General features: G+C 40.5%; 1 protein-coding gene across 1 annotated transcript in view; it reads left to right on the forward strand.

Annotated features, from left to right (window-relative positions):
- Nucleotides 1-1,956: 1,956 nt before the first annotated feature.
- Nucleotides 1,957-27,469, forward strand: part of LOC119650069 (protein fem-1 homolog B) — a 56,438-nt gene continuing 30,925 nt past the window's right edge. The window contains exons 1-6 of the mRNA XM_038052569.1: nucleotides 1,957-2,331; nucleotides 18,842-19,025; nucleotides 19,096-19,194; nucleotides 25,507-25,619; nucleotides 25,887-26,034; nucleotides 26,102-26,193. Coding sequence (XP_037908497.1) covers nucleotides 2,167-2,331; nucleotides 18,842-19,025; nucleotides 19,096-19,194; nucleotides 25,507-25,619; nucleotides 25,887-26,034; nucleotides 26,102-26,193 — 801 coding nt within the window. The 5' untranslated portion in view covers nucleotides 1,957-2,166. The remainder of the gene's footprint in view (nucleotides 2,332-18,841; nucleotides 19,026-19,095; nucleotides 19,195-25,506; nucleotides 25,620-25,886; nucleotides 26,035-26,101; nucleotides 26,194-27,469) is intronic.

Consider the following 27,469-nt stretch of genomic DNA (forward strand, 5'->3'; position numbering starts at 1 on the left):
TTATCAAGGCTCGAATATTTTCATGGATATTCCGCCTCTCCTTAATGAACTCGCACAGTTCATTTATTCGTTCCCCGAGTGTAACGAACGCCATTCCGGTATGTTCCCGTTTACTCTCGCGCCTTGCACCACAAGGAATGATGTCGATCAAGGGACTATTAATGTCTCTTTCAGAGTCCCGCGACGAATCTCGACTACTAAAGGAAACCGTTGCCATCGGTGGTGATTTCCCAAGCTTCGAACTCCTCCTAAAAGGATTCGATGTGGACCTAATTTCCACTCCACCATTATCTCTTGTAGCATTAGATGCCACAGTAGTCAAGTTTCCCACTACTGTGGCATTGCAGTCGTTGGATATCGACGGCCGCTTGCTCACTCCCAAAAACCGGCGGCACTGGGTTTCCGAAGCCCTGCACCGTAAAAAACTTCCTTTCTCCTCCTCCATATTTGGTTTATTTTCTGGGTATCCTTCCCATAGCCAATTTTTATCCATGGGTGGGCGTTTACTTCCCATATTCGCGGCCTGCGCATAAGCATGTCCATACACGCAAATCTCCGGATGCGTGCATGTGATGGGAGATTTGGCAATTCTACACAAGATATATGTTTTATATATATCTATATATATATAGTTAAAAAAGCCCACGGACCCTCTTCCCGCCCAACCGGACAGAGGGGCGACCAACCTAAGGATGGGCTGAAGGCAACGTCCAAAGGCCCGCATCATAGCGATGATGCGTTTTAACGCAAAATGTGTGCGACCATGCGAAAATGCATTGCTACATCTCGATTGTCGCAAACACTTCAAGGAAAGACGCGGTGGTTCTACACTTTTGTTGCAGTCAACACTGCAACAGAGCCCCAATGTTGCAATGCCACATGGTTACCTCCAAATGTAGGGAAGGTATTTGGAGGGGAGCCGCTGAAATACAGTTAAACGTCACTGCAATTCATCCGATAGGCGCGTCGATTCTTTCACCCCGGATTACGGATTTGTTAAGGAGGTTTACTCCCCCTGAAAGGGAAGCCGAACACAAACGGAAACGTTAAGGCTGCCTGCGGCTACTTATTAACAAGATTAACTTGCGATATTTGTAGCTGACCCGACAGGCCATGTTATTATCCGCAACCTATGAGACGCGCCTGGTCGCATGCAGCGCTGCGTTTGCCACTCAGGTCGGAATTAACCTGATACGCCAGGTATATATATATACTATAAGTATATTTTTTGAAAATTGACATGCAATTTTCTTAATTTTATTCCAGAATAATCAAGTTCGCAGTAATATAGGGTATACTATAATATATAGCATGATACTACCAAGTTTGCTGGAAATCGCGTTATTACTAGCAAGGTTATAGTAGCTCAAATTTTTCACCATATTAGCGGCACACTAAAGTGAATGGTTTGACAAACTAAATGCATAAACAATACTAGCTGTGAAATTCTCACAAACCGTTTAGCTTCCGGTTCCCTGACTTATTTTGTTTTTCTGAGCTAGAGTTATTTTATTTTTGATGAAATGCTTCATAAAGTGTGTAAATTAAATTCTCACCAATTTCGTTAAGTTTGGCTGCTGTTGTTACGTTTGTATTCGCAGAAAAGGTAAATCGATATTGGATAGCCTTAATACCTTCTGGAATCTTAGCGGGTGGGTCCCACATGGGTTTTGTGAAAGTTGTACTATAGGCCTGGAGTGTACCGTAACAATTTTGAATGAAGTGGTCTAACACACTTCCACACCTGGAAACAATTGGATTGTGACGCCATGGATTATTATTATATAAACGGTATAAACTAGTGTTATTATTATCGATACGATCAGTGTTGCTTATTGAACAATACCTTTTCAACAAATTTATTAGTGTACTTCATTGAACTGTATCCTGAGAAGACTGATAAAGAGTTCCACCTTATATTCAAACCTGCGAATCAGCTGATAAGTGTTGAACTGTCAAAATGTGACAAAATTCTGATCAGCGAATTGTGGTTCGCATAGTTGGAACGTCGGGTGGTTCAGTATATGTGGTTTCATTCTATAAACAATTGGTGTTCATTGCAAATTGGACTTGTATTTTCTAAGTAGAGGAAGTTTGTGAAATTGGATCTTTGAGCGAAAGTTGTCATCAAAATCACTTTATTTTGGAACTATTTACTTGGAATCAATGATAACCGAAGACTGTGAGATGACTCGGCTGTCTTACGAGGAATTGCGGCAAAATTTCAAGGATAGCGTTTATTTCGCAGCCCGTGATGGATACGCAATAAGCCTTGTTGCATTGCTGAACGAAATTGATGATTGGCATCTTCAGAATGAGTTGATAAATCAGGTAAGAGTCATATGTTAACTCCGGTTCCTTTAGTTGGTTCAATGATAAAGCCTTTGCAAATCAAAGAGACGGTTTGTCACGTATTATTTATAGGAATTTCGCTAAAAATAGGAGATTCGCATTTTTTATAAGAAACTGCGCGCCAGCTGATCGCGTGTGGTTTCCACATTCATTTCTCTAGGCTAATAAGTTCAACAACATTACTCATGTAGAAATTTTATAGGAGGATTCCGTTGTTCTCATCGTCGCACTGCTATTTAGAATAAATGGTCCGCGCGGCGCATAAAAGAATATCTTTGAGTGAAATTCCGTTTGCGTCTCCGCTATAATAAATGATTTACGAATAAACAAAGAATTCAGTATTCGAACAAGGAAATTAAGGTTTTCTTGTAATATAAAATAAAGATTTTATTCCAAAGAGTACCTATATTCTCCGTCTCAAATTATTTCGGGTGCAAAACCATGAGAAGGATTACTCTTAAGATTAAAGAATGGGTTATATGTAAAAGTTGTCAATTAATGAATGTTGCAAAGTAGAGGCCGACGGTTTAGAAAATTATCACATTGCCATCATTGTCAAGTTGGTATGTAGTTGAAACTTTTGTTTTCATTTAGTTCAAACTGCCTAAGGTGAGCGATAATGTCTTTAGGAGTGTATTTATGCATGCTGTCCCCTCCTTTGTGGATTGTATTATTTTTTCCGGCATTTTATTGTAAACCAAACTGCTTCAGTTTCTTTATCAAGCGATAAGTGTAACAGACAAGCACAAAGACGAAGATAAGCATCATTGACGACCGAGATTGGAATCCGGTTTTACTGTAGCCGCTGCCCTGCTAGTGAAGTCTTGATGTGCATTTCTTCCGCTTCTAAAGAAACTTCTTGCAAAGTTATAGAAAAAGGTCTAAGGCAAGTTACTTTTATAAGCGTTGTTGGCCTACGAATTAGAAATATTTCCATAAACACTTCTACAACTTTCCGTCATCAAAATTTGTTTTAATCAATGGTACCAGATACTTTTTAGGTTTTGTACAACTTGTGGGGGGGGGTCTCCATACATGCAAAAGGGAGTCATAAATGGTCATATTCACTGAATACAGTCATATGGGGTATCAAATGAAAGACCTCGGTTAGTATTTGTCAATGCCGACATGCAATACAAAATGTGGAGAGCGGGGGCGGGAAACTGCTCGTTTCTTTCACGGACCCATTCTCAGAATCTTCCCAATCGAAAAAAAATTTGATAAAAAAATCGTGTACGAAGTCTCCGAAATACTCTTCATATTGATATCTGTTTAAATTTTATTATGATTTTTAGTATTTAACAGTAAAACCCCCCTTAAATTCATCATAGAACCATAAAATTTGGCAGTGAAGTAGTAATATCCTATCAAGTGTTGAGAAGAAATCGCACTATCACTATCGAAGTTAGATTAGGTCGAAGTTGTCGCTTCGTATCTCAATGTCACGCTAAAATGAACTTCCTGTTATAATATATGCATATAAATTACGTGCTAGGTACAAATGGAACAAATGTCCACTCAAATATTTTTGTATAAGAAATACACAAAACCTTTCATACCTGAAGCGTCCAGCTTCTATTTTCCTGATTTGTTCAATCATAATCCAACTACATGTATTTTCAATAGCAATTGCTTAATTTCACTGGTTAATAAAATGTGTATTTGTATGACTTCAATTTGAGATATTAACGATTTTCGATGCTTCGTGATGGCTCCTTTTAGTAGTGTGGAGCAAACGATATTTCTCACCAGCCGTAATGAATCGCACGGGAAGCTAGAGAACATCTAATCACATAAGTGTCGTCTATAAATTCTCGGGTAGGCATTGATCAGATCTCTTTGTAGGGCGCACTGGTAGTGTTGTGCAAAATGCTCCTTATGATTTCAACTTCATTATTCACAATGTACATGTAATTACAGCAAATGCAGTCAGTGGAATCTTTTGTGTTTTTTTGAAAGCGGGGTTGATTTACTGTGGGGTGAAGTCTCCGCTGGAGTACTCATCTGAAGAACCTTTCAATAGCGAATTCATGGGTACTTTTTGAACACAGTTGCCCTCTTTCGAATGTTTATTTTTTGGGTGTTTCTGATGCGTTTACGGGTTGATTTTGCCAATTTTCAGAAAGGAGGAAAATTATCATTGCTACCGCGGTTTTTAGGCCAAAGATTTCGGAAGCAAGGTTTCCGTTTAAAATTAAAAGGAAGGGAAGGGTTAAATCACTTGAAATAGAATTGCTGCGGAAGGAAAATTTTCACGGTTTTTATTCGTGCAACTTTGACAATGTTAATATATATAATTTTCAGAATAATCTTCATTTTTATTCGCTGTTAATAATGCCGAAAATAAGGATTTTTCATTCGCTATAAGGCTACTTGTCTGGGCCTTATTTCCAAAATAATAAAACTGTAAGATTGCTTTCCGAAATTGTCATCCTAAAAAATTAAGGGCGGAAATCCATATACCGATAATCCTTTGAGCATTGCAATTCTAGCCCCTAGCCAATTATAAACATTGAAAAGCAATCCTTCTTCAGTTGATGGTTACACTGCCGTATAAACGGCACTGATCATGATTTTAATTATGCATGATTATGATTAAAATGATTACGATTACGATTCGAACTGATTATAATCAGGTAATAACGAAAGCATGCCCATTTGATGATTGAATGAGCGATACAATGACCGTCCGGTTGTGGGCGGGTCACTTAATCCATATGGATGAGGACGATCCCACCCGGAAAGTGTAGAAGGGCAATATCTATGGTAGGAAAAGAAGACGAGGCAGACCCTGCCTAAGATGGAGCGATGGCGTAGGTCAGGATGCCAGACAGCTTGTAGGGATATCGAATCGAATCGGTGGACCTTGGCGCTAAACCGGGATGTCTGGAGTTCCTTATTAAGGCAGGCCTAGACTGGATACCGGTTGTTGCGCCGTTGATCATCATGATGATACCCATTTCCTGATTATAATCGTAATCATTTTTTTTTTTGTTACATCTGCTTGCTCCTACACTAACTTTTGGATTTTCATCAAATGGCTCTGGATTTCAACAAGGCAGACAAAATCGGACTGAAGATACCAACAAAACCGGGCGATTGATTCGTATGGCTTGGTAGCGTTGTACTAAATTTGATTTTACACCACTAGATCCGCCTTCGGTGTTTTCTCTAAAATCACAGACTGTAGATATCTCAATACTAATATCAAGTTGAGGTTGTTTCGCGCCAATGTGCTTTCTGAGCTTCTATGGGGGACAGTACCTGGAAAGTGAACACGACTGTTACTGGATAAAGTCAAATTTTCGTTACCACATGTTTCCGTTTTATTGATAGGGTATTTTGGCCTGAGACAATGTCGAACGAAGTACTGATAAGAAAATGGAAGAGGCAATGGATAGAGCTTTTGCTAGCTATGCCTCAAATGAAATTCACTATACCAGGGCGCCCTTAAATGAAATCCACTATCCCACATGGTGTAGAATAAAATAAGAGGAGTTTGGACTTTTCGGGAAGAGCTGAATGTAGCTCCTACACGGATTCCAGCATTTTGACTTCGATGGCGGATTCATATACAGTCGAACCTTGATAATTCGAACTTGGATAATTCGAACTTTTCTTTTGGTCCCTTGAATTTCCGAGAGTAATGACGTTAAAGAATCGTGGCTGATTCGAAGGATTTTTAGATACTTCGAAGTATTTTAGAAAATATTTCAACTTTCAACTTGACTTTAAAAGGATTTCAAAAAATTCGAAAAATTAGACTCTCACGAGATTTTTTAGTTCAGTTCAGTTTATTGTAAAAATTCATGGGTTATGCGTTTGTCTTGAGGCCAAAATGACCAAGTTATAGATATATATATAGATGTATAGAATTTGTGATTCGCACGGTAGAAGGAGGGAAAAAAGTTTGCGAAGATCGCACGAATGATCTCAGAAAGAATCACAAGTTTTCATGATAAAAAAATATAACAATCCTTTATGTTGTTTAGAAAGGAACAAATCAACATGTTTAATAGACAAATTACCAGTAGTTGTACTTTGTAGTGCAGGGTTTGTATAACATTTTCTAAGAAAGCAGTAAAGCTAACTTCATTATTAGCTAAACGTGTTTCTGTTCTCTATTCGTATACTTTCTAAAGGAAAACATAATCTACATGAAAGACATTTTTTCGATTTTTCACATTTAGTGTTATAGTCAAGTAACGATTAATTCTACATTTTCAAAAAAATGGGCAATTGCTAGTAACTTTAAGGTCCTAAATTTTTCTTTCGGCATGTCCTTATTGAAGGATTTTGTAATATTCATTTGGACCAAACAATTTTTTGCAATTCACCGAGGTGGGTCTCCTTTGTTATGAGTCTCAATTCGTTTCTAATGTTTTTTTGATTTTCTTATTTATAAATGCAACATAAATCAGCATAATTTTTGTCAACAATCGATTCATATGTGTGTCCGGATGGCTCAGGTGGTTAAAGCGATGGGCTGTCGTACAGAAGGTTGCGGTTCAAATCTCGCTGGTGGCAGTGGAATTTTGATCGTGATTTGATGTCGGATACCAGTCGACTCAGCTGTGAATGAGTACCTGAGTCAAATCAGGGTAATAATCTCGGGCGAGCGCAATGGTGACCACATTGCTTCCTACAGTGTACTGTAGTGTACCGTTACGGTCTTGAATGAAGTGCTCTAACACAATTCAAGACCCTGATCCAATTGGTTTGTCGCGCCAAAGATTGTTATTATTAACCGATTCATATTGATGCCATTTCTTCGAGAAAGGCACCCGTAGAAAGTCTAAATACTGTCTTCAAATGAAAAGTTAATAACATGTGGAAATTATTCGAATTGAGTGAAGTTTGTCGTAATAACGATAGTTTTGTGTCGTGGTTGAAAGAAAAAAATTTAATTCGTGGACGACAAACTGTAAAAACATAAGAAATAAATGATTCTCGATGGGAAAGATGTGCTTGCTCTATTTAAAGGCTCATCCGGTAAGAATTCTCAGCGCCCTAAAATTTCTCGGGCTAAAGGTGGGTGATTTGAATCATTGCGAATGTGTCCCCAACAAGTGGTTATATTGTACTGCTTTGTCCATCACTTCTCTTACAATGGTCCTATGAGGGAAGTTTCTATTTTTGATGAAATTCTCAGTTTCGAAACTTTGATCGATCGGTATTCCTATCCAAAAAAAGTTTATGTGATCGTTTTAAACCAATTATATGAACAAGAAGGACAAAAGGGCAGTATCGGTAAAATTATAGAAGTGGATGGAACTAAAATTTGTCAAGCGAAAGTATGAGTGCGGATGAGTGGATTGTCGGTATGATTGAAAGGAATTCTAACAATTATCGTAATCGCGGATATCATGATTCCGAAACGCTACTTAATATTATAAAAAAAAATATTTGGCAGCGGGTTTAATCATTTTTTCCGGCCAGGACGCCAGACAGCTTTTAGGGATATCGAATTGGTGGACCTCGGCGCAAAACCGGGATGTCTGGAGTTCCTTATTAAGACAGGCCTAGACCGGATACCGGTTGTTGCGCCGTTGATGATGATGATGATGAAGTTATATGCCAAAAACTCGATTTTCCCGAAATTTTGTACTGTTATTTCAGGCCTTACAAGCCTTACAATTCAATTGGAAGAACACTCCTATTATGAGTAATGTTTGTAGCATATAAACTTGTTAATTAATTAATTCAATTTTAGTTATTCAATGCAATTCTTTAAATAATTAACTATTTTGTAAATCTTTGTAATTAGCACACACTTATAGACATTATATGTTTAGAATATTTAAACAATAACAATCAGTTGGCAAGAAGGCCTACTACATTCGAACATTCGAAATAAATTCCTTCGGCCTTCGTATGGAGACTGCAGTGGCTTCCGGACAGCATCCGTCCTGACCAGGACGTGCGTGCACGTATCCAGTTCCCTGGGAGCGCAGGCAGGTGCGGATGTGTGTCAGGTGGGGGGTGTGGGTTTAAGGCTTACATGCCTGGTGACCTTACACTTCTGGCATGTGACGCACTCCCTGGCCCAGGAGTTGACGTCCTTATTCATGGAGGGCCAGAAGTATTTTTCGGTGACTTGTCGATTTGTCATTCGATGCCTGGATGCGCTAAGTGGTGAACAGCGTGGAACACTTCCTTGCGAAAGGTGGCCGGAATGTAAGGCTGAGGTCCCTTTTCCGAGTATTTGCAGCAGAGAGAGAGGTTCGAGCCGAAGATGGGCAACTCCCAAAATTTGTATTTGGGGTAGAATTTGAAGCTCTGGAGCACTGTGTCATCCTCCTGCGCTTAGGCGATAGTCGAGAAGTCGGGTGATACGGGGATGTTTACCCCGGGGACACGTGACAGAGCGTCAGCAACTATGTTGTCCTTGCCAGACACGTGCTGTATGTCAGACGTGAACTGTCTTATAAAGCTCAGATGTCGAAGCTGACGAGGGGACGCTTTGTCGGGCTTTTGTTTTAAAGCAGACGTGAGAGGCTTATGGTCCGTGAACGCTGTGAGTGGCCTGCCTTCTAGGGAGAAACGAAAGTATTTAATGCTTAAGTACGCGGCGAGCAGTTCTCGATCGCAGGTGCTGTAGTTCAACTGTTTAGAGAAGAAGCTTAACGGCTGCGAGACTTGATTCACCTTTTGGTGAAGAGCAGTACCTACTGCGATGTCAGAGGCATCAACAAAAACGGCAAGGGGTGTTGAGGAAATGCCAAGAGTGTAGCATCAGCCAATCTGTCAAACGCGCGGACAGCCTCTTCAGGCCACACAATCTCTCGTGTGTCTTTTGATTTGGGGCCAGACAAGTACGCGTTCAAAACGGACTGGTGTTGGGCGGCCTTGGGCAGGAAACGACGATAGAAGAACCAAGAACCTCCGCAACTTCTTCACAATTTTCGAACGCGGAAAGCTTGTGATCGCTTGCACCTTGTCTGGGTCGGGCTGTATTCCGTCAGGGGAAATGGAGTGGCCGAGGAATCTCACCTGTGTCTGAAGAAACTTGCATTTATAAACGTTTAGGACTAAACCGCCCTCAAGGAGACGTTGAAAAATGCACTCGAGATGGGCTAAATGCTTAGACTCTGAGGAAGAAGCGACCAAAACATCATCCAAATACACGAAACAGAAGTCGAGGTTTCGCAGAACCGAATGAATGAACCTCTGAAAGGTTTGCGCCGCCTTGCACAACCCGAAAGTCATCCGCGTGAACTCGAAGAGTTCAAAGGGTGTGCTTATTGCCGTCTTTGGAATGTCTTCTGGAGCTACAGGGATTTGGTGATAGGCCTTCGTTAAATCCAAGGTCGGAAAAATGCGGCAGTTTGCGAGATGATGTGCAAAGTCGTGGATGAGTGGAATGGGATATCGGTCAGGAATAGTCTGTCCGTTTAGCCTTCGATAATCCCCACAGGGGCGCCATTCGTCCTTTGGCTTAGGGACCATATGGAGTGGGGAAAACCAACAGCTGTCTGAAGGTCTGCAGATACCCTGTTGGATAAGTTGCTCAAATTCTTTCCTTGCAATAGCCAGCTTTTGGGGTGGTAGAGGACACACCTTCGAGAAGATAGGGGAACCAGTGTTGTTAATGTGGTGCTGCACATTGTGCTTCATTGGTTTAGAGAGACTACATTCGGTAGTAATCTGGCTGAACTTTTGGAGGAGTGTCCGAACACGAGAGTCGGTAATGTCCTCCAAAAGTACGGAAAGATTGTTGTTGGGGTGTGATGAGATTTTGTTTGACGAATTAAGATTGATTGTGGAGTCTACGAGTATAAGAGACCTGTTCTTCAAGTCCACTAGCAACCCATAGTGACACATGAAGTCTGCAGGATGAATCGCTATGGGAACATCCTACGCAAGCCAAGACTCACGTCCACTTGCCTGTAAATGTAGGTGTTAATGCGCGAGGATTTTGCTGCCGTAAATTTTAAAGGTTGTGGGAATAGCCGGCGTACGCGAAGAACCGAAACTTCCGCACCAGTATCAACAAGATAACTGCGCCTGCTGAGATGGTCATAAATTGTTAGGCATTTTGGCGTTGCGTTCTGGGTGGCCGTCGCCAGGACCCCCACCGACCTAGTTTTTTGTGGTACTCGCGAATTTACACGGGAGTGTAGCTTTTTCGTCGCATCTACGATGGTACCAACAAATGCTTGGGTCCGTAAGTTGTCCTGATGACCTGCTAGGCGATCGCCCTTTTCGGGTGGTAGACCGCGAGTGTGCTTGCGGCCTGCTGTCCGAACGCTGGGCGTCCAGTGTCGCCTTCATTTCCGCCATGCTGGCCACAAGAGCGGCCATCTCGCGCCTCATTTCGTGAAGCAATTGACTGGGAGTTCGATTGCCCGACGTCAAACTTACCATCAAGTTATCCAGCTTAGCCGACCCACTTACCGGCAGGCGCTTAATTAGCTCCATTTTTAGTACATTGTAGGAGATCGTTTTGACAATGTCTGCCACCAGGAGGATGGTCTCCTCACCCAGGCTACAATGGCGTAGTTGAATTTGGTCGCGTCCATTGTGATTCCGGACATCTGGAATTGTCCCTCTAGATGGACGAACCACAGCTCCGGGTTCCCTCGCCAAAAAGGGGGGACGCACACAGCGAGGGCGTCTTTGTTGACCAGAGACATGACAATAGCTAAGTTAAACGCGAGATGAGTCGAGGAAGGCAAAAGAAAAGAAAAACACATTTCAGCAAAATCCACCGATGCACCCCGGAGCGGACGCTTGAAGCGCAGACTAAAAATAAAAATAACTCGCCACGGGAGCGGAACTCCAACGACGAATTTAAAAAATATCGTCGCCGTCTCTATAATTGTTATTAAAAGAAATTCACAAGCAATACAAAATTTAATTTTTTAATTTAGAAATTTTTCCCTGCGGCGGCTTGCACTGACGGCGTTTTTGAAGTTGGGGCTCCTGAGTGTACGCTCACTTGTCGGCGGCTCCGGTTTCCTGCGGCGACGTCGTCGAAGTCAGCTTCCACTTAGAGGCTGGCGGCTCAACGGACTGATCAGTGATTTCAGCACTAGACATCGGGGGCATACAATAACGAACGGAATTTTTCGCGTCTCTCCCAGCGAACTAAACGGCACGAACCTTCCAGTCGGCGCTGATACGGGGCGTCCTCGGCAGAATTCCTTGCGATCTCTCATTCGAAGCCGCGTTCGCGGTGTTGCGTCTGGCTCCTTCTGGCGCACGGTTTAGCCACCTTTCGCCGTCTCCGCAACGAGCGGCACACAAAAAAACAGCCCGAAACCGGCCCAGCGACGATGTCGGTTGTCGCTCTAGTCCGCGCTGCCTCGCTCTAGTCCTGACTGCGCTGCCTCGCTCTAGTCCTGACTGCACTGCCTCGCTCTACCTGGGCACAATCGACGCAATTGGAAATTTCCGCACAAACCTGCCTTTTCCCCTCGTTCTTTTTTTGATAGTGGCTACAGTTAGTTGAACCCACTACTTCAATTTTCTTTCTGTCTGGTGTTAATTTGGCGAGTAGTGTCTTGAGGTAAATGCAAGAGGTACGATCCTCTTTAAGTCCACCCAACTACTGGCCTATGCTGACGATGTCGACATCATGGGAAGAACCACCCGAGACGTACAAACTGCCTTCATCCAGATCGAGCAGGCGGCGCGAGATCTTGGGCTGCACATCAATGAAGGCAAGACAAAATATATGGTGGCAACGTCAGCACCGAAAACGAACCAACCAGCAACATCAAACCGCACTGGTCAAAGGGGAAGAATAACGATAGGAGAATACAACTTTGAGACCGTTGATAATTTCTCCTATCTAGGGTCGTAAATCACAACCGATAACAGCTACGGTGATGAAATCCGTTCACGGTTGTTGTCAGCCAACAGAACCTATTTCAGCTTACAAAAACTGTTCCGCTCGAAACGTCTCACCATAGGGTCAAAGCTCTTACTGTACACAACTATGATCTTGCCAGTCCTCATGTATTCCTCGGAAAATTGGGTTCTTAGCAAGAATTGCGAACACTTGACCGCGTTCGAGAGAAGAATCGTCCGAAGGAGTTTTGGCCCCCTACATGAGGATGGACGATTCCGTTGCCTACACAGTGACGAAATCTATGAGCGATACCATGACCGTCCGATTGTGGATAAAATCCGGCTCAATAGGTTACGATGGGCGGGTCACTTAATCCATATGAATGAGGATGATCCCACCTGGAATATCTATAAGGGCAATATCTATAGTAGAAAAAGAAGACGAGGCAGACCCTGCCTAAGATGGAGCGATGGCGTGGGCCAGGACGCCAGACAGCTTTTAAGGATATCGAATTGGTGGACCTTGGCGCAAAACCGGGATGTCTGGAGTTTCCTATTAAGGCAGGCCTTGGATTCGCTCAAAAATATTTTCGCTGCTGATGTAAGCTAGAATTTTTTCATTTGACTGCCTCAGAGCAAAGTTAATAGTAGAAGGGTTAATCCGGTGAGCTTGTGAAGTCTGAATCCTGACGAGCTAATCTATGGGCACGCGTATTGCCGATTTTATTTTGTTTTAATGGATGGAATAAAACTGAATTTCCTTTTCTTTCATTGGGGTCACCAATGTTAATTAATTAATTCAATTTTAGTTATTCAATGCAATTCCTATGGAATTAACACGCGCTTATAGAAATTATATATTTAGAATATTTAAACAAAAGACCGACTAGGTCAATGGTTGGTTGCAGACTCCCCCTCTATATTCAATTATTTTTTTACAATACCAATCAGTTGACAAGGCCGACTATGCCACGCAGAGCACCGGTGGTGGCATCTGTCTGTTGAATTAACAACATTTGAAATTTATTTGCTGCGCCACAAACTCATCTAATATCTGGGTATCTAAATATATTCAATGCTTCTTGCCTTTACGTACCTACTCCCAACTTCCATTCGATTTCGAATCACTGTATTTATCCTTTATATAGCCAAAATGAAATCAGATTTTAAATGAAATTATGGGGAATGCGTATAAAAATAGCTTATGTTATGCCAATTAGGCAACTAGGCGCTTTTTTCTTTTTCTCACTATCAGGTAAACAATTTTATTCCTCATGATTTTAACCGCGGTAATAGTAAATCATTTGTAACACAGCTACCTCTGTTAACAAGACAATTGAAAATCTTTTTATTTTTAGCCTTGGAAGTCCTCCCACTGTGCTGCAGTTGCAACAACGGTTCATATATTTACTTGAAGTGTATATGTACAAAGTATTGTAAATCCATTTAAATGACAAATTGTACTCGCATTGATATTTTTTTCTCCACTGATTCTTTTTCTTGCATCTTTTAAATGAATAACATTTCCGCTTTTTCTACGTATTTCCATAAAATTTCCAATGGGCTTCATTTGCAATCTTGCAGTGCCACGACATTATTTTCAATTATCGTCTCGTTCTCCATACGAGGATAGATTGATTGATATGCGCTGAACCATGCTTGACGCAGAATTGCTGAGGAAAAATGCAGACTTCTTGGGAAGTACTAGGGGAGGTGAAAATCATTGCTAGGGACCGAAAGTGACTGCGTGTTGGTGCATTTGATCTACTATGTTTCGTAGGAGTTTATGGTAGCTATATAATACATATACAGTATGCCCCCCGTCAATAATCTAATCCCAGATTTGATACCATTTTCGGAAAATACATAGAATTTTTTATAAATGGATATGTTTTCAACTGCACACTTCACAGTTATATCTAACTGTTTAAATTTTAAAGAAATTTCAAAATCGATTTTTTATCTGAATTTCAATATGCATAACGGTCCTTTAAACTTAGAAACGTGCAAAGTTGATAAAAGGTGCCTCATTATGTTAACTTTCAAATGACGTGCAAAAATGATTGCCTTAATTTTAGGAAATTTAGGAATATTACACTTTAAATGCGAGAAAACATGTTCTTGATATGCGACAAATTCACTTAAATATAGTAGTTTTAAATGCAAACAGATGAAAATTAATGCGCCAAAATACTAGAACTATCATATTTAGATTCATTGATTCATTTACTTTCCTAAAAGTTCAATTTCGACATATAGAAATTCTTCTTTCTTTTTAAAGTTTTGTGTAAAACAAAACCTTATTAAATCGATTCAATGTCTGTCTGTCTGTCACATGCACTTTTCTCCAAAATGGCTAAACCGATCCGAACGAAATTTGGTCGACAGATGGGAACTATGAAATTCCACGCATACAGCGAGTGGCATAAATTTAGGTGGAGTTTAAAGGGGGCTTCCCATACATGCAAAGAGGGGATTCAAAAATTTTTTTCACCGGATATAGTTGCGTAGGGTATCAAATGAAAGGTCTCGATTTGTACTTCCCGAAACTGATATTAGTTTTAGCATGAATTGTAAAGTGCGTGAGTAAGGAGTCAAAATGTACGCACTTAAAGTGAGACAAGACTTAATTTCGGAAACTACCCATTCTAAAAATCCGAAAAAACCAAGGCGGTGCACTTAGATGAAATCCAGGCCTCAAAATATGTCCCATTCCGATATCTGCTCAAATAAACTTACTAATAGTATATTACTGCTTTTTAGAAATTTACTGAAAACCCCCTCAAAAGTTCATCCTAGGACTATCGAATTTTGTACCAGCATAGAGGACAATGTCGTGGAAATCTGGTAATTAACGCCGAAGTTATAGCAGTTCAAACTTAGCAATTTTGCGCGAATTTACCGCTTCCAAAGCCATGCAAATCAGATGCTGACGACATAATTAACGGGAATAATTGACATTCGCATGAAATATTAAACAAAAGTCGCATTTATGAAGAATCTACTTATCTGCAGCCCTTTTTAAGGTTTTGTGTAAAACACTTAGGTGAAATCTAATCTTCGAGAGATGTCCCATTCCGGTATCTGTTGAAATAAATTTACTAATAGTATATTATCAACTATTAGAAATAGACTAAAAAACTCCCCTTAAGTTCATCCTAGGTGTAAGCCATACAAATAAGATGCTGACCTTATAATTAACAAGAATAATTGATATTCGAGAAGAAATCTATTTCTTCCTAGCCTTTTTTTATATTTGATGTTGGTTAAATTCTTGTAATTTGCTAATAATATTAAACTCAGAGTGTCAACCGCATGAGGTTGAGTATTTTCAATACAGGGCTTTCCATCAAATGATTTATTTAAATCGCTTTCTAGAAAATAGAGGGCAATGGAATTTTTAGCTATTTGACACGGAGCTGTCGCGCACATAAATGCCTGATGAGGATGTAATCGCGAGACCTATAAATCCCCATCCAGTGTATCAAGCCACCATTGTTTTGGCCGGCTTTTTGGTTGCTTACCATTGACTTCGATGTTCTGATCAATACTGGTTGTTGAATTCTCGTTAGCGTGAATTACGTGACCACACCATCGAAAACGCCTCTCTCGCAGTTTTTTCACGATCGGTGCAAACCCATATCAATCGCGGATATTCTCATTTCAGACGTGATCAAAACGTGTCACGCCACCCGTGCAACGCAACATCTTCTTCCCCATTACCGCAAGACGTCGTTCATTGTCCTTTATAATCGGCCAACACTCAGAACTATAGAGAGCGGCAGTACATTTTAAATTTGGAACGTGCCCTGATACGTCGATCACAAAGAACACCCGTTGGGGAATGCCACTTCATCAAGGTTGCGTTAATGTGTGAAACAATTTCATTACGCAGTTCTCCATTGAGAATCGCTGAGTTCTGGCAATGTCAGTAAACTGCCCCTCGAGATATTTAAATCGCTCAGTACTGGAAAAGGCAGTAACTTGCCCAGAACTGAGCGATTTCAATATCTCTCAATATAAGCCAATGGAGAACTACGTTATGTTCTTCACATAGGGAAACACAAAACCTTTTATACCTGAAGCGTCAAGCTTCCGGTTTCCCGACTTGTTTTATATTTGATGTAGGTTACATTCTTGGCATTTGCTAATAATATTAAACTCAGAGTGTGAAGCGTATGAGGTTGACAATTATCAATACATGGGTTTCCATCAAATTATTTATTTAAATCGCTTTCTAAAAAATAGAGAGCAATGGAATTTTTAGCTATGTGACACGGAGCTGTCGTGCACTCGTCGCTCCTCACATCTTTTTCTTTTGCGTTAACCTGTGTCCCGTTCACAAGCGGGGTCGGCTCGTCGTGATCGGTTTCGTCATTTTATTTTATCAAATGCCTGATCAGGATGTAATCGCGAGGCCTTTAAATCCCCATCCAGCGTATCAAGCCACCGTTGTTTCAGCCGGCTTTTTGGTTGCTTACCATTGACTTCGATGTTTAGGCCAATATTAGTCACTGAATTCTCGTTAGCGTGAATTACGTGACCACACCATCGAAAACGCCTCTCTCGCAGTTTTTCCACAATCGGTGTAAACCCATATCGATCGCGGATGTTCTCATTTCAAACGTGATCAAAATGTATCACGTCACCAGTGCAATGCACTTCGTCTCCATTACCGCAAGACGCCGTTCATTGTCTTTTATAGTGGCCAACACTCAGAACTATAGAGAGCGGCAGACGGACGACGGGAACCACTTGTTCCCTTCATCAGTGCAAACAAGTTTAAGAGTTCAAGTTCAAGAACTTGTTTGCACTGATGAAGGGAACAAGTGGTTCCCGAAATATCGGTATTTGCAAGAATAAATTACCCACACCAACGAATAAGAAACAACAAGTTTTTATTATTTCAATTAATTAATCGTTGGAAACACCGCATAATTTCACTCTGATTATGTTACTGTATTAATTATTAATATAGTTGTCTTTTTTGTGCAAATTTGCTGTAATCCGAAACACTAAATATCAATATTACACTAAAGTGACTAGTCTGACCTGGTACATTACAGACTACGTGCAAAAGGAACAGTTCTCCACTCAATGTTCTTTCACTAGAAATACACAAAACATTTCATAACTGTTTTTGACTTGTTTCATTTAACTTTCTAAACTGTTTTATTTTCATTCTTTTCATTCTCAATGTTGTGTTGTGATAGCCTATATCGGCAGAACAGGCATAAAAACGAACAGAAACTTCCACGACGTAATCAACATTCAACAAGGCAACGAGATCGAGAGGTTGACCGTTGACCTTGTTTGTCGCAAAAGATAAATAAAAGGGAAAGAAATTTCAATTTTTTTTCCTATTGAAACGGCGACAAGGCTGTGAGTAGAATTCACGATTGTGACATTTGGCTATGGAAGGCGGTTGACTGATTTTTGAAATATGCGCGCGCTTCTCAACAACGGGACGAGGATACTCAGAGTGCTTGCTTTCTCAAACTTGAGTGAGAGTTTCAGCATTTCTAAGCAAAATGCGCTTTTATATTCTGTAAAATTTAATCGTCGCAGACACGAATCCCGTGTGGGATTGTTGCTGATAACCATCAACGGAGGTTCCTAACACTGACGAAAAGGATACTTTCTATGAGGAATTACACGCAGTTCAGATGAAGCCTCACCTGAACCTGCGATGGTGATAGATTATTTGAATAGCAAAGGGGGCTCTGATACCTTGCTCGGTCAAGAGATGGGTAGACAAAGTCTTAATAATAATAATTTTTGGCGTAACAATCCAATTGGATTAGGTCTTTGAAGTGTGTTAGAGCACTTCATTCAAAACCGTAACGGTACACTACAGGATTACAGTATCCTGTAGGAGGCAATGTCGTCAGCATTGCGCACGCCCGAGATTATTACCCTGATTTGACTCAGGTATTTATTCACAGCTGAGTCGACTGGTATCCGGCGTCAAATCACGATACGAATTCCACTACCACCAGTGAAATTTGAACCGCGATCTTCCATACGACAGCCTTGTGTTCCAAACACTCAGTTATCCGGGCAAAGTTTTGGTGACTATTATCATAACGGTGAAAGGTTTGTAGATTTTTACAACTCCGATCGCCTTGTTATCGGCGGCACACTACTGCATCAGCTCCCAGAAGTCGTCCCACGATTTGGCTATCGTGGAGCAGAAATAGAACTTTCTTGTTGCCTAGACGACACAAGCTCTAAATAACGCTCTCGAGAATATTAACGATCAATCTATCGAAGTTTTGTTTGCAGTTCAGTATTATCCGTCGCAAAGAAAATTGCGACGGGTGGGAACACGCAAACAACTTTCTAAACGGGTGCGCTTCTTCGCAATCTTATCGATCAGGAGAATAAATTCCCATGATTGCCATAAAAGTGAAATTAATAACTCTGCACGAAACAATTACCACCTGCAAGCGATTTATGGCAGGTAATCATCATTTAAGTCAGTTTCTGTGTTCCTGACCAACGAAAAATTAGGCTCGTTCCATACTTGGATTTTTCGAAAATATATAATTAAATCCTATCTTCCGTTGGTGCTAACTCATCAGTGAAGATAATTATGTATATAATATTGAAATAAAAATGTATAGATGTATTTGATAGGTACATAATCTGCAAGAAAAAGTTACTGAATATGTTGAAACTTATACCATTATAGGAGTTCATAGAGGACGATGGACAGATTTTTACGCCATTTATTATAGCTGCAAAAAACGGAAAATACAATGTCGTATTCACCTTACTTATGAAATTTAAACCAGATTTGGAAAAGGAATGTGTAATAAAATTTGATGGACACATTGTGAGTGGTGCAACTGCTTTGTGGTGTGCGGCTGGTTCCGGTAAGATACAAAATTCAATGTACTGCAGTTGTTTTGAAATAATATATACTTACTTTTCCCTATATCGCAGGGCACATGAATGTTGTTAAATTATTGGTAAAACATGGAGCTAACGTAAATCACAAAACAAAAGCCCATTCTACTCCGCTTCGTGCTGCCTGTTTCGATGGTAAGGAAAACACATACTTTTGTAGAAAAGTGGAATTAATTTTTACTTCGTAAAGTAACTGCATCTTAGACTAATTAACAATCTTTTTAAGAGGATTTCGTGACAGTTTCCAGAAGTCGATTATATATACATATATATTTTTTTTGCGCGTACACGGAGGTGGAAAATCTTAGAAAGACACGTCCGCCGTCCGAACGCCGGAACTACAGCGGGTGTGTGTGGGATTCGAACCCACTAAAAACCATCCCCGGTCTCTCCAGGCCCAGCCCCGCGGGACCACCATCAAGGTATTACTTCGCGGGGTAGGTTTGCTCTTAGGCACTCATCCTTCTCCTATCTGTAGCTTTCCTACTGCATTTGGATGATTGCGGAGCCAACCGCAAGCCACTTCTCCTCGGACTCCATCTCGGTAACCAAGCTCTCCGGGGTCCCGCTCCTGCCCAGCACCTGGTTTAAGCTCCTTCTCTCCATCGCAAATCGTGGGCAGTGAAACATCACATGCTCTGGATCCTCCGGTATGCCATCGCATCTGGGACAGTTCGGAGAATCATCCAACCCAAAGCGGTGCAGATACTGCCTGTAGCAACCACCGTGTCCCGTGAGGAACTGGGTAATGTGGTAGTTGGTCTCCCCATGTTTTCGCTCAAGCCACACCCTAATGTTGGGAATGAGCCTGTGCGTCCACCGACCTTTCGTAGACTCGTCCTATCTGCGTTGCCAGAGATCAAGCGACTCTGACCTTGCCGCATTTCTACGCTGTGCATGCTCCTCCACACGTCTTGCATGGTACAGGACACTCATTTCTTTGGCCAGAATGTCAACCGGAATCATGCCTGCCACCACCAATACTGCCTCATCTGATGTGGTTCTAAAAGCACTGCAAACCCTCAAAGCCATCCGCCGGTAAACCGAGTTCATCTGCTTCCGTCTCTGACAGTTTGCAAGCGCCTCTGCCCACACCGGCGACGAGTAGAGCAGGATGAAGCGCACCACTCTGGCTAGCACCAACCTCAGGCAATGTTTTGGCCCACCAATATTTGGCAACATTTTTGCAAGTGTCGTGGTGGCTGGCTGCATTTTGGCATGCATACTCTAGGTGTTCCCTAAAACTCAATTTGGTGTCAATTATTACCCCCAGGTATTTAATAGCCGGTTTTGATACGATCGTATACATATATATATATATATTGAAAACAGAATATATTGGAAGCATACTGTAGAAATTTCAGACCTAAAATATTTAGCAAGTTACAGCAAATAGAAGAGCACGCACCATGTTACTGTACATACAACATGAAAACTTTATGGGGGTCATCCGGTGTGAAAAAAGGTGTTTTTCTGCTGCCACGCTAGATGGCGCTGCGATCATCTTCAAGAAAAAAAGTCAACGGCATTTTAACGTGCGGATTTAACTACAGTCCGGAAACTAAAATTATTAAAAAAATATTAAAAACTAATTTTTTTGTGAATTTTGGTGTTTTTTAAGGCTTTTTTAATGAATAGAAAAAAAACTACTGAATGAGTCACAATTATCCTAGTTTGCGGACTGTAGAAATATGTTCTGAATAAGTCGTGAAAATTTCATAGAATTTCGTTGGATAGATTTTGGGCTATGGTGGCAGCCATCAATATGCAGTTTCGAGAAAAACGCATTTAAAAAGTGGAATGTGATTTGTAGCCATAAAATCTTAACTGATCATTAATCTGCTATACCTAGTCCATAACCCTTAGGTTTTTTCAAGAAACACATCTAAATCCTTGGCTTCAATTCTTGTCCTTTTAGCGAAGTCATTCGAACGTCATTCGGACCGATAAATGTGCGCTTTATTACACCGATCATCATAAATCTGGCATCTGACTTATTACGTGTTTGACACTATAATTTCCGAACGACTCCGAATATAAAAAAATTACTTTGCCCATATATTCTAGACTATATCTAGATACAATTGATGCCAAAAAAAAATTCGATTTTTCGGATCCGACACATGGGATGACCTCCGAAACCACATTTTGTCAACTGGTGGGAAGTACAAATAGAATTTTCTTGCATCTATAGACCGGACTTTTTGAAGATTTTTCGTTACAATCGCTATTTGAATATTAAGCAAGATAAAATTATAATCGGGGTTCGCACGGTAAAGGCAAGTATACAGAATACGAAAATGTTTGAATTTTTGGTACCATATTACTGCCAGTGGAGATGTGCTTCCTGCCAACCTATGTTTTTTTTAGAGGAGCTAACTTTAACCATCAAATTAATTAATTAAAAATTGTTTATCAAAAATCCAGAACCAGATGTGAAGCTGGTATCGAGTTGCTTCTGAGGCTGCCGCAAGGCGCGCTCTGTTGATCTGCGAGCATGTTTCTGACAGATTTCTGACTGCAAGATTCCGGTCCAGGTTAAGGAGCATGATAATTGTACAATGATACGTACCAACGGAGACTGCTGGCAGCAGATTGCTCGGACATGTGGTGGGCAAGCGCGGTCTTGGCGGCTACATCGATAATGGTGGAAGGTTTGTGGATTTCTGCAGCTTGCACAGGCTCGCCGTTGATGGTACACTGTTCGAGTACAGAGTCTGCGTCGCAGCGATATAAACTGAACATTTTGGGCCTAAGCGAAGTAAGATGGTGGGATTCTGAAAAGTACTCCTCTCCCTCTCGTCACACTAATGCTTTTGTATTTTGGAAAGCCAAGTGGTAGCAGACGCGAATCTGGTGGCACTCTCTTGACTTGGGCGCCGGTTTCTGACAGATTTCTGACTGCAAGATGCCAATCCAGGTTAAAGAGCATCACAATTGTACAATGCTACACACCAACGGAGAATATCGGATATAGTGAAGAAGAATGCTTTCTACGAGCAATTAAGTGCAGTTCAATTCTTCCTAAAGGTAACATTGTGATCGTGATGGGTAATCTGAATGCCAAAGTGGGATCTGACAACACCTTGCTCGGATATGTGATGGGGAAACATCGGCGACCGCAACGATAACAGTGGGATGTTCGTGGATTTCTGCAACTTCCACTGCCTCGTCATTGGCGGCACATTGTTCGAGCACAGAGGCTGTCATAAGGTCGGTTGGGTTTCATTTGACCGATACCATATTTTGCGATAGGAAGCAGATTCAGGAGCTGTTTCCTGGGTAGGGTTGGGCTTTTGCGACCCCCGTAGTTCAATATCGAACGCTTGTATAACTCAGTTGTCGTCGAAAGTGGGAGAAATATTTTGTTGGTCGGACACTGGATATACTGAGTAACCCTCTTGAGAATATCGATAAGCATTGGGCCGCCATTAAAAATGTTCTTTTCTCGAGTGCTACACGGATCGTCGGCCACGTCCTGAAGGGACATCGTAATATCTGGCTGACTGCGGAATTGTGAAAGCAAATTATTCGATGATTCGATGGAAGGACGTCAACGATCGAGTTCTGATCCACGATGATGATCGATTGAAGAGGTGGAAATATCACTTTATCACGGTTCTTAACCGTATCCCATCAGGTGAAGTTCCATTGGTGGATGGAAAGTCTAGTAACATGCGGACTGTTCCTTCCAGCGAAAGAGAAACAATTTCGTCCACCAATGGAGTAAAGGCGCTGGGTTCGACTGTGTCGCTCAAGCTGCAGTTACTGCAGATCTGCTACTTCCATTTTTATGGAAATCTTGGGAATCCGCGACTTTTACCAGAGTGTGGAAGAAGGTGATAACAATTAATTCCAAAGAAGAGCACCCATTTTGAGTGTGGCAATTGGAGGTGTATCTGCGTGTTCCCTGCCGCTACAAAGATAATAGTGAAAATAATCATGGAACACATCAAAGAACGTCTCGAAAACTTGATCGGCAGAGAGGAGGCTGCTTTCCTCGATCAATTAGACGAGACTATTGTTGATATTTTTTTAAATTATGACTCTTTTGCGTTTGAAATGGGCTTTAGGAGGAAATTAAATGATAGTCTACTGGCACCTTGTGTCGACAGACCTGTATTTAATTTAAATTCATGTATTCGTGCTATTCTGTTTCTCATTCTAGTGACTTTTTGACTGTAAAAGTGTAACACCTTCAACTATCAACCAACTTCAACTATCGTTTCACTAGAAAAAATCTTTAGTCTTTTTTTGATTTTTTCCTATGCGCTTGCGCAACAAAGAGCAGACTGGTTTCCGCTCCGGATTTTGCTGCATTGACCACATTGACAGAACTCCACGGATCATGTTGAAACAGTACAGGGAATTTTAACAAAAAATTCCACTTGAGGAAATGCACCGAAACCACATTAGATTTAGATTTTTGCTTCACTTTCGTCTCATCGATTTCAAGAAAGCTTTCGATAGCGTGAACAGAAAGTGTGTTTGGCGCAGGAGAGGCATTCCGGAGAAACTCATAGCTATTATTAGAAAGACATGTGATGGCATCAAGTATCACGTGCTACTTCGAGGTAAATTCTCAGAGGATATTATTTCTTCTTGTTATCTGTGACGTTCTGCATACTGTCTTGTTCAGAGGACGTGGGTGCATTCAATGGACGTTGACATCTTTCCTTAAACACCTCGACAACGCTGATGACACCTGTTTGCTCTCTCACCGGACCTCAGCAAAGTGGCTCTGGATTTGGAGGCAAATAAAGTTGGACTGAAGATAAACACCAATAAAACCATGGTTCTCATACTGGCGTCGATTAATTGTATCTCTAGGAAGCGTGGTTCCTGCCGACTGTGGCACCGAACTGTGTGTGGCCCGATGCAGCAGCAGTGCTAGATACGCTTTTGCTGCTTTGTCCAAAACCTAGAAATGTAGTTATTTCAACACCAATATAAAGTTGAGACTGTTCATGCTAATATTCTTTCTGCTGCTATATGGGAGCAACCGTTGGAAAATAACCAACACTTTCACTCGGAGGCTCCAAGCCTTCGTCAGCACCTGTCTGCGTCATATCATCGGAGTAAGCGGTCCTGATACTATTACAAACGGAGAACTCGGTCGTCGTATAGGCCTGGTGCTTGTACGTGATGTGATCGGAAGGCGAAGTGGCTGTGGTAAGGTCATTCATTAAGAAGGGGCGAAATTACATTGTTAGCTACGCCTTGCAGTGGAATCTACTCTCCCAAGTTGGGCGACGAGTGGGCCGGCTCAAGAGCACTTGGCGCAAAACAGTAGAGAAAGAGTGCGGGTATATCGGGAAATCGTGGGAAGAGCTGAAGCGCATTTCAGGTAACTAGAAACAATGGCGCATATATACCCACTACCTCAAGGTAGAAGAGCTGGTATGTGCCAACTACATATCTGTCATTCAAACTAGTGGATGCGAAGATTAATATCTGTGTCATCTTTAATCTTTTGCAAGAAAGCACAAACTTACGTCGAGTTGAAAGCTCTTCTATACCTCCTTATCCTTTTGGGGTGCCGCCCACAACCAGTCTGAGTCCCCCTCCGAGACTTTATAAATTAATGAGGCTGGGTATTCGAAAATAAAGAAATCCCTATCGAGTACGTGTGGTACACAATTCCTAGGAACATCTTGTGTATGTATGTATACATATTAAATATGAAGCTAAACCCTAAACTGCCTCAAAGATGGGAACTGGGCCAGCCCCAGTCCCATTAAACCTTTTAATAATCGACTGAACTGTTCATCGCAAACACTTCACTAACTTTGATATTTCAATATAAGATTTCATTTTTCTCTAAAAACAATTATTTATTGTTTTTGCTATTGAAAGCTCACTCATTTTACCATTTTCGGAATCACAATATTCGGACTTAAACAGAAAACAACAAAGAACCACGTGCTTACACTAACAATAGGAAATAGAAATTGATAACACATCATTAAGAAAAACTAAGAAAAATGTTTTGAGCTTTACTTCATAAAAAGCTTCCTGTTGTTCATGTAACGGTATCAGCCTAGGTTGTATCCAAAGGGTCGTAAAAGTAATTTGCACTTTTCAATGTATCAACATTTTTTAGGGATGCCTAATAATTTTGGCCAAGGCTGTAGGTCACGTAATGTACATTCGCATTTGTTTAGGCCGCCAACATGGAAACATTAACCAGAACACCGAGTTTTCAATACTAATACTTTGTTTTAAGAGCATCAGGAAAGCCATCAGAATATGATTACAATTAAAAGTAACAATGCGAAATAAGAGAACTGTGGATGTCAGGATACAACTACAATGTATAATTACGTAGTACAAATTTGTCATTGATAAAAGGAAGCATTGCATAATCCGGTGAAAGTTCCCCGTCGTCTTTATGCTAATATATTTGCTTAGTATTATTGGGATTTATAGATTATGTGTCATCCACAGGTCGTATGGACATTGTACAATATCTTGTTACTCATGGAGCAGATATTAATCTGGCCAATGCATACAACAATACTTGTTTAATGATTTCTGCGTATAAAGGTCACACAGATGTGGTACGTATTAAGTGGTTATGCCCGATAAACTATTATAAACTTATTCATTTAGAGAAACTTTTGGGAGGGAATTGTAAAATTGAAATTCTCACGCCAATTTAAATTTAACTTATAAGAACTTTCAACTAGCTTTCAATAGCGAGGAAAGTCCATTTGAACCAATTTTATGTCCAAAAGAGGCTGTTGTTGATTTGTTTATCATCTGTTATTTTTATTATTATTACAGACTCATTCACAAGAACAAATAATTAAATATGTGTTTTTTAGGTAGAGTATCTTTTGTCAATTGGTTCCGATCCAAATGAGCAGGCACTATGTGGTGCAACCGCTTTACATTATGCTGCAGAATGTGGCCATGTAGAAATATGTAGTGCCCTTTTAGATCATGGTGCAGTGTTAAAGTTAAATGAATATGGTGCGTATAGCAGTGGATATTGTGTGCAGAGAATGTAAAATCTAAACCTACTTCTTTCATTTTTCAGGTATGACTCCCGTTATAGTAGCCGCTGAAAGAACTCGAGAAGCTGTAGTACACGTTTTCTCTACTCGTCCCCATTTACTGTCCCGAAGAGAAGTAAGTATGTGAAGATATTATCATTTTGAATAAAATGAAAACTCGATCAAACATCCGCCTGTAACAATCTAAATTTTCGTGTGACGGCTGACCAGTAATGAAATGAATCGATATAAGTACGTTTGGACAATATTGAGAGATTTGGAGATAATGAAAATTGGAATCGCTATGCTTTTGAAGCTACAAATTTTAATAACAAAAAAAATCCAGATAGGAAAGTGTACCAACAACACATTCTACATATCTATATGACAATATAGGTGGTCCCGTCAATTAGCCTAGTATATTGTTGATATTGTTTTAAATAATGATATTTTTCGATTTTAAAAGGGCTTTAGATGACTAAAAAGAGTAAACTAAACGATAGGCTCCTAATACATTGGTCAATAGACTTCTACTTAATTTAAATTCCTGATTTATGTTATTCTTATATCTCATCCTAGTGATTTTTCTAATTGTATAATTTATATCTCTAAATCCTTTCTTTTTGCCGTAATATTGAAAGTCATTTCAAGCTCTGGCGTTCGATCATGTTTGCCTCGTTTCATCTAATTCGAACTATCTTTTGACCAGAAATAAGTTTATTTTAAGTCTCTTTCTATGAGTGAAATATTGCATACACTACGGTGATTTTCTGATCATTAACGGGGTCATCCCGTGTGTTGGATCCAAGGAATAGAATTTTTTTGGCATCAATTGCATCTAGATTAGTGTAGAATATATGGGAAAAATGATTTGTTGATATTCGGAGTCGTTCGGAAATAACAGTGTTAAATAGGTAAAATGTCGCATACCAGGTTTACGTCGATCGCCGTAGTAAACTGCGTATTTATCGGTCTGAATGACGTTCGAATGACTTCGCTCATCATAAGAATTGAATCTAAGGCTTTGCATGTGTTTCTTCAAGAAACCTAAGGTTTATGGACTACGCATAGAAGATTAATGGTAAGTATAAGATTTTATGGTTAAGAATCGCACTCTATTTTTTAAATGCGTTTTTCTCGAAACTGCAAGTTGAAAATCTGCTGCCACCATAGCCCAAAATCTATTCAACGAAATTGTTTGAAATTTTCATGACTTATTCAGAATATATTTCTATGGTGGCGAACTAGGATAATTGCGATTCATTCAGTAGTTTTTTTCATTCATTAAAAAAGCCTTGAGAAAACATCAAAGTTTACAAAAAGAAAGTTTAATAAGAAATTTATCTTTCAATATTTTTTAATAATCCTAGTTTGCCGACTGTGGTTAGGTCTGCACGTTAAAATACCGTTTA

Source organism: Hermetia illucens, chromosome 1 (assembly GCF_905115235.1).
Source record: "Hermetia illucens chromosome 1, iHerIll2.2.curated.20191125, whole genome shotgun sequence".
Taxonomy (NCBI): domain Eukaryota; kingdom Metazoa; phylum Arthropoda; class Insecta; order Diptera; family Stratiomyidae; genus Hermetia; species Hermetia illucens.